General features: G+C 42.5%; 1 protein-coding gene across 6 annotated transcripts in view; it reads left to right on the forward strand.

Annotated features, from left to right (window-relative positions):
* shld2 (shieldin complex subunit 2) overlaps window positions 1–13,328 on the forward strand; it is a 124,410-nt gene that overhangs the window by 67,042 nt on the left and 44,040 nt on the right. For all 6 annotated transcript variants that reach the window (XM_078530656.1, XM_078530655.1, XM_078530651.1 and 3 more), the window contains 2 exons: window positions 10,879–10,986; window positions 12,485–12,679. In XM_078530656.1, the coding sequence (XP_078386782.1) occupies window positions 10,879–10,986; window positions 12,485–12,679 (303 nt within the window). The remainder of the gene's footprint in view (window positions 1–10,878; window positions 10,987–12,484; window positions 12,680–13,328) is intronic.

The following is a 13,328-nucleotide window of genomic DNA, read 5'->3' on the forward strand; positions in this document are numbered from 1 at the left end:
AAATATTTTTAAGTGGTTTACTATTTTATTTATTTTCCATGTCATAGGCCGTTCCTTCGATGGAGTGTCTCTTAGCTAGGAGATCAGGATGCGGACTTGGATGTTGAGTCTTTCATGACTTAGGCTCCCAAATCATTTGTCTCAAATCCCCAGAAAATTGCCCACGTGTTCAGCCCAAATCAGCCAAAAATTTTACACAATGACCCTGATATCACCAGGCTCAGAATAGTTATGGAAAAGGACAATGCACAATCAAGTGTAAAAATAGGTAACAGTAGGGGGCCAAATTTCAGTGTGTTGGAAAGGGATCTGGTCCAGTTGGATTGTGATCAAAAGTTGTAGGCAAAACAGTCATTGAACAATGGGTGGCTCTCAAAGAGATGATGGGGTGAATTTTACACCGGGGGTCACGTTGCTGGCCCCGCCACCATGTTAGAAAAGTTAATCTCAAATCAACTGACTTTAAAAAAGGCTGCCTCACAGTGGTCTTAACAAGTAGAGTGTGGGACTTCTGCCCCTCAGTGGAAGGAAGTTCCAACATCAAGCTCTGCCATCTAATCTGATTGGCCAGCAACTCTTGCAGTCCCAGCAGCACCAGAACTTAGGAGTGGGCACTGCTGAGACTGTAAGCATCTCTGAAGAAGATAGATGGTGACTGGGGCGGGGGCTGGGGGGTTGCCGAGTGGGGTGGAGAGATGGTTTTTGGAGGCCAGGTGGCAAAGCACCAAGGGGGTGGTACAATCTTAGGAGGTGTACTCCTGATGTGCACATGTCACCCCCCAAATGATGTACCCTCCCCCCCCACCCTATGTCCCTGCCTTTTTACCAACCTTGCTTAAAAAAAGCCGTCTTCCCACTCTCCCCCGCCTTCCACTGCCCAATGTATTATGGCAGTGGAGGCAAATTGAGGCCCTTGATTGCCATTTAACTGGGCAGTTAAGGGCTTCAATAGGCCAAAGGCGGAGGGCTAGTGGGCACCTTATCCACCCTGAGTATTATGATGACCGGGGTGGAGGTGGGCAGGAAGACGGTGGTCTACCCACCGAAAACACAACTGGTGGGGTGTCAAAGCCCAATGATTAAGGTACCCAGTAGAAGTATTCTTATATGGGGGAAAAGAAGGGCACCCAAAGCCACAGCTAGATAGATAACGGAACATATAGATGTTAAAATGAGACAGAAAAGAGCTTATGACAATATTACAGTTCATTATACAGCAGAGAGCCAAGCTGAATAAATAGAAATGAGATCTAAAACAGGGAGTAGGAGGGGCAAGGTCAGAGTATGAGAATAGATTAGCAGCTAACACAAAAGGGAACCCAAAAGACCTTTATAAACACGTAAATAATAAAAAAGTAGCCAAAGGAAAGGCGGGGCTGATTAGGGACCAAAAAGGAAAGGTACTAAATGTGTACTTTGCACCTGACTCCACTGAAGAACGAGATGCTGCCCATGTAGCAGTAAAAGAGGGGCAATTGTGATATTGAATGGGATGAAAATAGAAGGGACCCAATGCTCAAAAGTCTGGAAGTTTCAGCCCTTGATTCCAACCACCAGAGGGTGATATTGAGCTGTATAGATGATCAAGATTCAGCAGTAGTGGTAATTGGAAAATGTATAGTTGCTCATGCTCTGCTTGACTTCAGATCAGCCACCATGTTCTGCTTCATCAGTGATCTCAACAGTGATATTTTCAGCCACTTAATTGATATGAGTGCGAGATTTCATTAGATGGTTATGTTTTAAACTGTCTGTTTTAATCTGAGATAAAATGGAGCATGTGCCTCCCTACAAGTTCAGCCTGGTGATAAGCCAATGTAACCTGGTTGCTATGGGGACCAGGGGCCCAGGTCAAGAACTATTGAAACCCAAGTGCCAGCTTCCACACCTAGGCACAAAGACAGAAGCAGCTGGCCAGGCTTTGTGCAGACTTACAGGGCAAAATTTAATGTGAGTTTGGTGGCAGGAGGGCATTTAATGACATGGGAGGGTGGCGACTGGGGACCCTGCCACCTTCTTGCTTCTACCTCAATTAAGTCCATGGTGGGGAGGCCAGTGGAACATTTAAGGGCCTCACTTACTGCCGCTGGTATTAACCAAACAGCGGGTGGGGGGCTTGTCATGCTGGGACCATGACAAGCAAACCTGTGCAGGGTTACTTGCCTGCTCTAGGGGGCGTCCCTCATTCAAAGGCACTCAGTGCCTAATCAAGGGTCCTGGTATCGGGAAGGAAAGGCCCACCAAGAGCCACCTCCTACCCCCCACCCCGCTTTTTCTGCTGCTGCTGATTCTGCTCCTCTCCCCTTCTTTGTGACCGCCACCCTGCACCCTCCCTCCTGCCATTACTCAGTCCTAGCCTGGGTCTTGGGCCTTGAATGGGTGCATTATTGGCAGCAGCCACCGCCTCCCCAGTGACGTTGCTGAGCCATGCAAGCTGCCGGCCTTGATTGGCCAGCAGCTCTTGCAGGGTGGGACTTACGCCACCGGGGTCCTTCATGCAGGCATTTAATTTGGTTGGCCTCCCCTAATGAAGGTGATGCGGGGCTCTGTCCAGCTCTCCAGATGGCAGAGAGCCCCGTCACCTTCATTAAATACCGCCCATAGACTCTCAGGCAGTCTGACTCAGAAATCCTGGACAAAGAGAGAGAGAAGACTGAGGGAAATTACTTTTGATGATCACGGTGAAACGAAGAAATGAGTCTGTTGGAAGCTGGGAGTAACTTTGGACTGGTCTTGTAGAGACTACAATTCTGCGGAGAGTGCAGTGTCATGTATAAATGCATCACAGGGGTTTTCAGTGATGTTAGAAAGTTAAGGGAGGATATCATTATTGTAGTTTGGTGTATTATTTGCCTACTGAGTAATGTTTAGTCAATGTTGCTTTTGGTATGTTTGTTACAGTAAAAGTCCTAAAATGCGAAGCCTTGTCATGTGATCCTTTGAATTGGTCACTGGGAATTCAAATCTCTTAAACATTATTGGTCTCTGTGGGGATAGTAATGTGATAAATAACAATGAAGATGTATTGATTAGAGGCATAATAGGGTTTCAGGCACTCTATTCACATTGCGAAATCTTAAGAAGGAAGGAATAAAATTGCATGCATCTGATTCAGGCCAATCTCATGATGTTTTTGGAAAGAGTCACTAGTTCTGTTACAGCATTTAAGTGGTATAGGGGAGAAAATCAATTTGTATAGCACTGCTTCACGCAGACTACATTGACTCCCAGGGGCTGACAGTACCACAGGCCACAACCAGCATGACTCGTACATGTTTCTTCAATGATTTCAATGAGGAATACCGTACAGTAGTGGCCTGCAGCCCTGCCTGCTCCCAGAGAATCGACGTAAGTCTACAGTCCTGCCATCTTCAATGATTTGTGTGCATAGGTTCCCAGGTGTCTCTGTTCCTGCACACCCTTTAAAATTACACCATTTATTTATTTTTCCACTCCTAATTCTTCCCACCAAAATGCATCACTTCACACCTTTCTGCATTAAATCGTGTCTACCATGCATCTGCCTTTTTCACCAGTCTGTCTATGTCCTCCTGAACCCTATTATCTTCCTTACTCTTTACTACATTTCGAGTTTTAAGTTATCTGCAAACTTTGAAATGAGGCCCTGTATACCCAAATCATTAATTTGCACTACAGTAGATCACAAAGATCATTGGTTCCAACACAGATCCCTAGGGGCTACCACTCAGCTTCCCTCCAGTCTGAAAAACAGCTGTTCACAACTGCCCTTTGCCTTCTATATCTAAGCCAATTTGTATTCATGCTGTCACTGTCCCGTTAATCCCGCTTTAGTTTTGTGAACAAATCTATTGTGTGGTAATCAACGTCTTTTGAAAGTTCACCTTCATTAAACTTCTCCGTTGATTCATCAAAGAACTCAATCAAGTTAGTCAAATAGGAAATTAAAATAGAAAATGCTGGAAATACTCAGCAAGCCTGGCAGCATCTGTGGAGAAGGAAACTGAGCAATGGGCAAGATATTGACCTTTTAATCTTGAAGTCAGGGTCAGATGGGGTTCACAACCTTGCACCTTGTGGGATTTCCCCAAACTGGCCATTTAGTGACCAGAGGGCAGGCTCTCAAAGCTGGAGGGCCAATGAGAGGCCTCCAGCACTGAAGGCACAGCAGCTTTCAGTTCAAGTATGAGAGAGGGCACCTCCAAACCTCCAACTTTTCACACTTGTAAATCTTAAAACGACTTCAGCAGCCAGGCCACCATTGTGGAGAGGGACTCTCTCCACAGGATGTAAGGTTGCCAACTGTGATTAAAGTGAGGTTTCCATGCTCCGGCCATTAGTTGGCCATTACATCCATCCTTGTGATGTGCTGCCTTCCTACGCCAATTGGAAAACAAAACGACTCATTACCTAATTGGATGATGCTTGACTGTCAGCTGAGCAGCCATTTTTACCCATTTTCAATATTTTTACACCTGGTAAAGAGAAATGTTCAAAAAAAATGACAGAAAAAACACTCTTTTTAATGCCCTGATGATTTTTCTCCAGGCTTGCACACAGTAGTGTCCTGGAGACTGATCATCAATTCCTGGAGATTCTAGACCAACCCTGGAGGGTTACCAACCCTAACCTGGTGGCTGTGGCTGCAGTTGCGGCCAGACAGCTGGGGAGGGCCTCAAAGCTTGCCTGGAATACTGACCATCTACCACCAATTGGCTGTCTCCAGGCCTAGTCCTCGATACCTTGAGGGGAACTAGAGGCCTTTAACTGCCATTGTTCGGCTCCTGCTGACTCCAATCCTGCCTCTGGGAAAATGGCATTCAACCAATGCAGAGCAGACCACATTATGAACAGGGAACATAATATACTAAATTGAAAGAAGTACAAGTAAATTGCTGTTTAACCTGGAAGGAATGCTTGGGGCCTTGGACGGTGAGGAGGTAAAAAGGCAGGTGTTTCATCTCCTGCACTTTTGGGAAGGTGCTGTGGGAAGAGCTGGAGGTGGCGAAAGTGGTGAAGGGTGAGCAATCAAATGTGGAGGATGATAGGATGGAAGGTGAGGGATATCCACATCATGGTTCTGGGGAGGGAAGGGTGAAAGCAGAAATGTGGGAAATGGAATGATTGAGGGCCCTGTCAACCATGCTGTAGGTGAATCCTTGCTGAAGAAAAAAGGAAACATATCAGAAGTGTTGGTAATGGAAGGTTCCATGATGTGACGGAGATGCTGGTAGAATGGAATAGACTACTTACAGGGAGTGGGGTGTGAGGAAATGTAGTCGGAGGAGCTGTGGGAGTCAGTGCCGTTATAGAGAATATTGGTCAATAGCGTATCCTCAGAAATGGAGACAGAGAAGAAAAGGAAGGTTGAAAATGGACCATATGAAGGCAAGGATAAGGTGGAAGTTGGAAGCAAAGTTGATTAAATGGTCCAATTTAGGGCAAGAATAGGAAATGGCACTGGTACAGTCATTAATGTACCAGAAAAAGAGGTGAGGGAGGGGACCTGAGTAGGACTGGAAAAAAATAATGTTCCACATACCCCACAAAAAGACAGACATAGCTAGGACCCATGCCAGTATCCATTGCAACACCCATTATTTGGAAGAATTGAGTGGAGTTGAAGGCGAAATTGTTCAATGTGAGAACAAGTTCAGCCAGATGAAGGAGGTTGTTGGCAGATGGGAGCTGGTGAGCCTCCGTTCATTGACGAAATGGAGAGTCCTCAAGTTGTCCTGGTGGGGAATGGAGGTGCAGAGGGATTGGACATCCATGGTATAAAGGAAACTGTTAGGACCAGGAAACTGGAAACTGCCAGTGTGGTGAAGGGCATCAGAAGAAAGTCACGGATGTGGGTGGGAAGAGACTGGACAAGATGTGAAAGAAGTGTTGTGATAGGACAAAAGCAGTTCTGTGGGGAAAGAACAGTCTGAAATGATTTATACCAAAATCTGTTAATCAAACACAATTTGACTTAAACAAATTCATGCTGGCTGTCATTTATTAACCCATGTGGAACTTTATCAAATATTTTCTAAAATATAAGTGCATTATTTTGCTGGACAATCAACTTAGTTACTTGGTGAAAAATAATTCTAGCGGGTGTGTTGATGGGTTTAATCAGATGGTGTGCTGGTGAGTGACAGTGACATCACCTCCTAAGGCACAGCATCACCCCTGCAGAGGTAGGTGGCAGCATTGACACTGCTCACCTCCAGGGTTGCTTTTTTATTCTGGCTGTCCTTAGTCAGATAACTGCCCATAAATTCCAGCAATACAAGTCTGCAAGATAAAGGATGTGTGAAATGAGCATTGGTAATGTCCTAAGCAAGACAAGAAAATATGAGAAAAGACTCAGTTGGTCAACAGCATGTGTAGAGAGAGCAGACAGATTAATATTTCATGTGTGGATCCTCCATCAGAACCAGAAGATATTACAAGATAAGTGGCATTTAAAAAGTATAACAAAGAAGAGAATAAGAAAGTTTGCACACACGCAAATACAGAAACAGAGTAACCTGTAGGGTGTTTGAATGGAAAACAGAAGTTGGTTAAATGTCAAAGTCATAGTAATGAGAGAAATTGAAGACATTTATGAGGTACAGATTTTATATTATATATGAGATAGAGATTATGTGAATAGCTCACTAGGTGGGAGAAGGCTTCCATTTCGACCTGCCTCATTTCCCACTGCTTGAGCTATTCACAGTTTCTCTGTGTCTCATAAATGTCTTAAATTTCTTTGATTTCTCGCATTAGACCTCCTACTGTCTTATGCTAATATTACTTCTGCCAATTTAATTAGCTCCTTTTTTAACTTAGACACTTCATAGCTTATTCTTTTTTTTCTGTTATCTATGTTTTACCAACCTTTCTTCTGCTTTGCTCTGATTTTTGTTAAAGAATCGACTCCTGAAACATTAATTCCTCAGTTCTCTCCAGAAATGCTGATTGACTGCATATTTCCACCATTTTCTGTTGTCACATTTCCAGCTTCTGCTGTTTAACATTTATTAATAACATTCTGTTTTCCTATCATTGATATGAGACTTACTTTTTAATTATCAGGATAACATTCACAAGTCTCCAGCCGTTCAGTACAGTCCCAGTACTAATGGAGATGACAATCCAACTGTAATAGGAGATATAAAGTTGATTAGAGAAGGGCACTTAAAGGTAGTTTATTAGAATGACTATAATTGCATGTTGCAGTACTAAGATCTAAAGCTCAGAGATTGGTCTGTATTGAGTTAGTCAGTTTCAGCCAAGCAGCAGATGAAAGAAAAAGAAAGACTTGCATTTATATAGCGCCTTTCAAGATTTTCAATGCTCTTCACAACCAGTGATTTTTTTTTTGTTGTTAAAGTGTAGTTACTGTTGTAATGTAGGAAGTTATAGTGTTCTAGATTAGGAACACCATCCAGTGGCTCCCACTGCAAATACCCATCTGTTGTTGGTGAATGAGGACTGGATCAGGCTGAGCTGTGCTGCCACTAATTAGGTGAAAAGACCCCCTGGGTGAGGTACCATTATGGCTGTCCTCATTCCAAAGCTGCAACCCAACAAGATTCAGTCCCTTCATCAGAGAGGGAGAGCAAATTGCAAACAATATTTGGAGTTCCCTTGTAAGTGGGCAGCTGCTGTGTCTACTTAGCATCATTAACAGCAACAACAGCTTGCATTTAGATAGTGTCTTTAGCATAGTAAAATGTCCCAAAAGGCTTCATAGGAGTGTAATCAGCCAAACTTGGCAGCAAACCAAATAAGATATTATGACAAGACACCAACATTTTGATCAAAGAGGTAGATTTTAAGGAGCTTCTTAAAGGAAGAGACACAGGTAGAGAGGTGGAGAGGTTTAGGGAGAGAATTCCAGAGCATAGGCCCTAGGCAGCTGAATGCATGGGGTGAAGGAAACTGGGGATGCACAAGGGGCCAGAATTGGAGGAATGTAGAGTCCTCTGAGGGTTGTAGGGCTGGAGGAGGTTACCAAGATAGGGAATTGTGAGGCTGTGGAGGGATTTGAAAATAAGGATAAGAACTCTAAATTTAGGCATTGCTAGGTTTGTCTAAGTGGGCTGTTGATTTGGCTTTGTTCAGAGTTTGAAGTCTTTGTGAGCTTTGAATGAGAAGAATACGGGGCCTGGGCCATGTCCATCAGACCAATGCCATTCTGAGTGCTGGATGTAGCTTCACTGGCTCCTCAGCTCCTTTTCTCTCAAATGTCGGCTGATTTAAATCAGCTGCTGAGAACAGTTAAAAATTATTCTGGGATTATTGTGTTTTGTTTTTTTTTAAATTGTGTGAAATGAATGTCATCTCTGTAGAGACCATTGTGCATTGCACTAAAACATGCCGGCCATTCTTACACCTCTCAATTAGCAAGTGATGCAATTTCCTCTGATTCACAAAAAGTCTATATTAGGAAATATTTTTTAGAATTTAGCCTTTCGACGTTCCATGTGTGTATCAAAAATAAAACACTGGAATTTTTCTGTGTGCAAATTAGCTGCCATGTTTCCTCAAATTACAACAACAATTACACTTTTAAAACGTGTAAAGTGCTTTGGAATGTCCTGAGTTTGTGAAAAATGCTACATAAATTTAAGTTGTTCTTCATCGCTTTGGTGAGGTAGCTGGCGGATGTAGGTTGTACCCTAACACTTGCAGGAGAGAAAGGGAGCAACAAGCTTGTGTTCATAATCAATTTATATTCTGCTGCCCTCTTCCAACAGTATGGGTGGGTTTATCAGCCAAATGCAGTGCATGAAGGTGCTCTAAGTACTGAGATAAGGCTGCCTTGATTTCAAACGATAGGTGTTAAGTTAAAATCAAAAATTGATTAGAACAGTGGACTTATCTCCCATCCTTCTAGTTATCATGCAGTCAGTGAGGGAGGCATCATTACTATTGCTTTGCTTGAAAATCCTGGTTTTGGTGTACATAGGTGGCAAGCTGAATTATTGATGATTTTTTGTAAACTACAGCCTCTGCTGGATACTGGGGCGAGGAGAGGATAAACAGTTACATTAACTACAGCAGAAAGATTACTCTGTGCACAAGGAGTAAACCCATTCTTAAGAAATGAGTTAATGATTTTGTGTAGTGCACAGGAAATCTTTCCATAACCTATTTCTAATGGAGAAATACCATCACTTACTGCTCACGTTGATGAATTTCAGCTGAATCCCAATCAATAATGGCAGTAACATCTTGCATTTATGTACCTTTCTATAAATATACTTTTAACATAGTAACATGTCCCAAGGTGCTTCAAAAGAATATTGTCAAACAAAATTTGACAACAAGCCACATAAGGAGATATTAGGGCAAATGACCAAAAGCGTGAACAAAGGAACATCTTAAAGGAGATGGAGAGGCTAAAAAAGGGAGTTCCAGAGTTTAGGGCCCAGTCAAGTGAAAGCACAGACAATGATGGTGGAGAGATGAAAATCAGGGATAAACAAGAGGCCAGAATTGGAGGAGTGCAGAGACCTGAGAGGGTTGCAGGGCTGAAGGAAGTTACAGAGATAAAGAGGAGCTCGGCCTTGGAGGATTTGAAACAAGGATGAGAATTTTAAATTTGAGATGTTGCCAAACAGAGGCTATGTAGGGCAACAAGCACAGGAAAGATGGTGAGTGCAACTTGGTGCAAGTTAAGTTACTACAGCTGAGTTTTAGATGAACAAAAGTGTATGGAATGTGGAAGAATGGAGGTCAGCCAGGAGTGCATTGTAATAGTTAGATCTAGGGGAAAAAATAAGAGGGGTTCAGCAGCAGATGAGCTGAGGCAGGGGCGGAGATGGGTGATGTTACAATGGTGGACGTAGATGGTCTCAGTGATGGCGTGAACTTGTGGCTGGAAATTCATCTCAGGGTAAGATATGATACCAAGGTTGTGAATGTTCAAACTCAGCCATCAGGGAGAGGGTTGGATTTGGTGTCTAGGAAATGGAGTTTGTGGTTTAGAAACTAAATATGTTAAGACAACAAGAACTTAGATGTATATTGAATTTTTCGTACCCCATGGATTACGTTTGAAGTAGGGTCACTGTTGTGACTCGAGGCAGCCAATCTTCATACAGGAATATCCCGCAAACAGCAATTATGAATAACCAGTTAATTGGCCTTTTTTAAGTGAAATTAACTGATGGAGAAATGTTAGCTGGAACACCAGAAATTCTCCTTGTTTAAGTTTGAATTTACATGGCATCAATTACATTCACAGATTAGTGTATAATGTCTAGTCCAAAAGACAGCATCTCCTATAGCACAGCTCAACATTATGCTACAGTGCCAGCCCAAATTATGTGCTCAAATCTCTGGGGTAGGGCATGAACCAATGACATTTTGACGTGAGGCAAGAGTGCTTCCCATTGAGCCAAGTTGTGAAGTGGAAATAGTTTGTGTTATAGTTTACAAAGTGATTTTTCTCTCCTAAACCACCTCTTCTGAAAGTATCAATTTACACAAATCCCCTTAAACGTTTAAGGGGCAAATTCACTGATTTCTAATTCAGCATCCCAGATGCAGAACAAGCTCTATGCGGTGGAAAAGCATGTTAAGGAAATGGACAGAAAATGTTGTGGTCCAAATGGTTGCACTAACTCCATGTGCAAATATGCAATACAAGTTCATTAATATAAAAGCAGGTCAGCAGATCTTCTTGGTGCTGCTGAACCCAATGATTTTTCTAAATGTCTATATATTTATGAATAAAAAAAAAACAGAATAGCTCCTCATCTTTACTGCAGATATCTTTTGGGTTGTCAAAATTATCAACCAGGTTTAAAATGTGCTTATAAGTGAAAAACGATCCCTTGAATATTTTGGCAGGAGAGATGGGACCAAGGTTCCTTTTCATCAATGGGTAATTTGCTTGTGTTTATGCCCTTTCAGATGTCGTTGTACATTGCAACCAATGGCGAGGAGAGGAGTTGTTGCAGTCCACCTCAAGGACTAAAATGATCAAGCTGGGACCGTGCTTACAGATTCAGACTGCACAGTGTGAGTGCTTTGTTATTAGTATGAGAAAAATAGACAATAGCACTTGGGGTTAACCATATGCTTGACTCTGGATGCAAAATGCAGGAGAAAGTTCAGTACCTTACCAAAGTAAACTGCAGCAGTGTTTGTTGCCAGTGAGCCTGCTACTGAGATGGGAAAGCTTGAATGATTTCATCTGAACCCAGAGTTGTAATTACAAAGGGTAATTGCCCCTGGCTCCAGTATCAGAGTGAAGCTTCGTAGGTCATCAGTGTGAATCAGGCTATCATGCTGGTGTCTAGAGAAGCGCTATCGTTAAATATGTTTAAGGCTGGGATAGACAGATTTTTGATCTCTTGGGGAACCAAGGGATATGAGGAGCGGATGGGAAAGTGGAGTTGAAGCCCAAGATCATCCATGATTGTACTGAAAGCCGGAGTAGGCGCAAGGGGCCATATGGTCTACCCCTGCTCCTATTTCTCATGCTCTTGTGTAAGCCAATATTGGCAATGAAACCTCACAGTCACCCCTATAACCTTGATGTCAGTCCAATCACTTGTAATTTACTCTGTTGAATTTGTGGTGGATTAATCCAATTTATGGGTAATGTTTGAGGGTCAGGGAGGGTAAGAAAAAATAAAGTCAAAATTAAGGACCAATAAATGTGATTGTCATTTGAAGCTGGTGTTTAGGGTGAGTGTTACAAGCTGTTGGTCAAGGTTAGGATTCAGGGTGAGTTTGAATGTTGAGACTGGGATTCAGAGTGCGGTTTGATGTTTACACTGAGATTCAGGGCGAGTCTGGATATTAAACCTGTGGTTTAGGGCAAGTTTGGGTGTCAAGATTGAGGTTTAAGATGAGTCAAAGTGTTGAGACTGGGGTTTAGGTCAGTTTGTGTGTAGAAACCAGGATTTAGGATGAGTCTGAGTGTAGAGACTGGGGTTCAGATCGAGTCTGGATGTTGAGATGGGGTTCAGAACGAGTCTGGATGTTGAGATGGGGTTCAGAATGAGTCTGGATGTTGAGACTGGGGTTTAGGGTGAGTCTGGGTGTTAAGACTGGGGATCAGGCCAAATCTCGATGTTGTGATTATGATTCAGATGGCCAGATATGATTGTTTATTGAGATTGTTAATCGAGTTAAAATCTGTTTGAGTTAGGTCCTTACACATTGCTATTAAAGACACTGGATTGAGTGAGGTGATCCAGATTGTAGGCGCTGTGAGTGATCTGACCCAGATTAAAAGCACTGGATTGAGTGACACAATCCCAAAGTCATTTGGAAGCTCCCCCTGTCTATTATTAGCCACTGTTATACTTAGACTGTTGAACAGGAGCCCTGTTCCTTCAGTTTCTGTCCTAATCCTTGTAACCTGATCTAAATGTCTCCCATCAATCCAGTGCCTGTGGTTCAAGATTAGTGTCAGTTTGGTTGTATTGCTTTATCTTGTTAATTTTGCTTGTTGGATATTTATCTGTATGAATAAAGCTAACTTTTCCTGAATGTTTTGTTTCTAAAGGGTCCCAAACAGTGAATGCAATGGCACTGAAGGAGCTCATAGCATATATTGCAGCTCAACACTCCCATCTTTTGGCTGTGGAGCCCACAAACCATCAGCATCTAGAGTCCATGCAGTATGTGAACATTTATAAACTGCAACCAGGCATGGTGGTACATGCACGACTCAAAGTTGTCCTCATCACTGTGCTATCAGGTCTGTGACCTCTGATTTCTCCCATTTTTTTTCCTGATGTTAGTTCCCTTTCTCTCCTGAAAGAGCAAGAATCCACAGATACCTACTCCCTCTCACCCTAGAACCTTACTGTCAAGAAGATATAATAATTCTCATAATGTTATTGGAATTTATTGGAAAAAACAGTAATAGTGGAATGTTTCTATGTGTGTGTGAGAGAGATTTAATTGAATTAGAGGCAGCTAGTCTAGGTGCTTTTATCTAAGGAGAGGTTAGGTTTGAAATGTTAATTAGATAAACATGGGGAAGTTTAGAAACATAGATGTCAAGGGAACATTTACATTTTGATATAAACCAGACTGAATTGTTTTCAAAGGAGGAGTGAAATGTGTCACCTAGCCAGGTGACGTTTAGAAACGGTGTGTTTATTTTTCCCAAAGATTACTGGTAAAATTTAGTACTATGAGAGGGTTTTATTATCAGGGAGATAGAGTCCTAAGGCATTGTGAAACAATGGGTATTTGCATTCAAAGAGAAAGATATGTATAAAGAAGGAGCAAGGGCTGTGTGGAAGGGAAGGCATTTTAAGATCTTACAAATGTGTGAAAAGCCTCCAGCATCTATGCCTCAAGCGGCTGTCTTCAAAGGACTGAAGTTAAGAAAATGGAAG

The sequence above is a fragment of the Cetorhinus maximus genome, chromosome 27 (genome assembly GCF_964194155.1).
Source record: "Cetorhinus maximus chromosome 27, sCetMax3.hap1.1, whole genome shotgun sequence".
Taxonomy (NCBI): domain Eukaryota; kingdom Metazoa; phylum Chordata; class Chondrichthyes; order Lamniformes; family Cetorhinidae; genus Cetorhinus; species Cetorhinus maximus.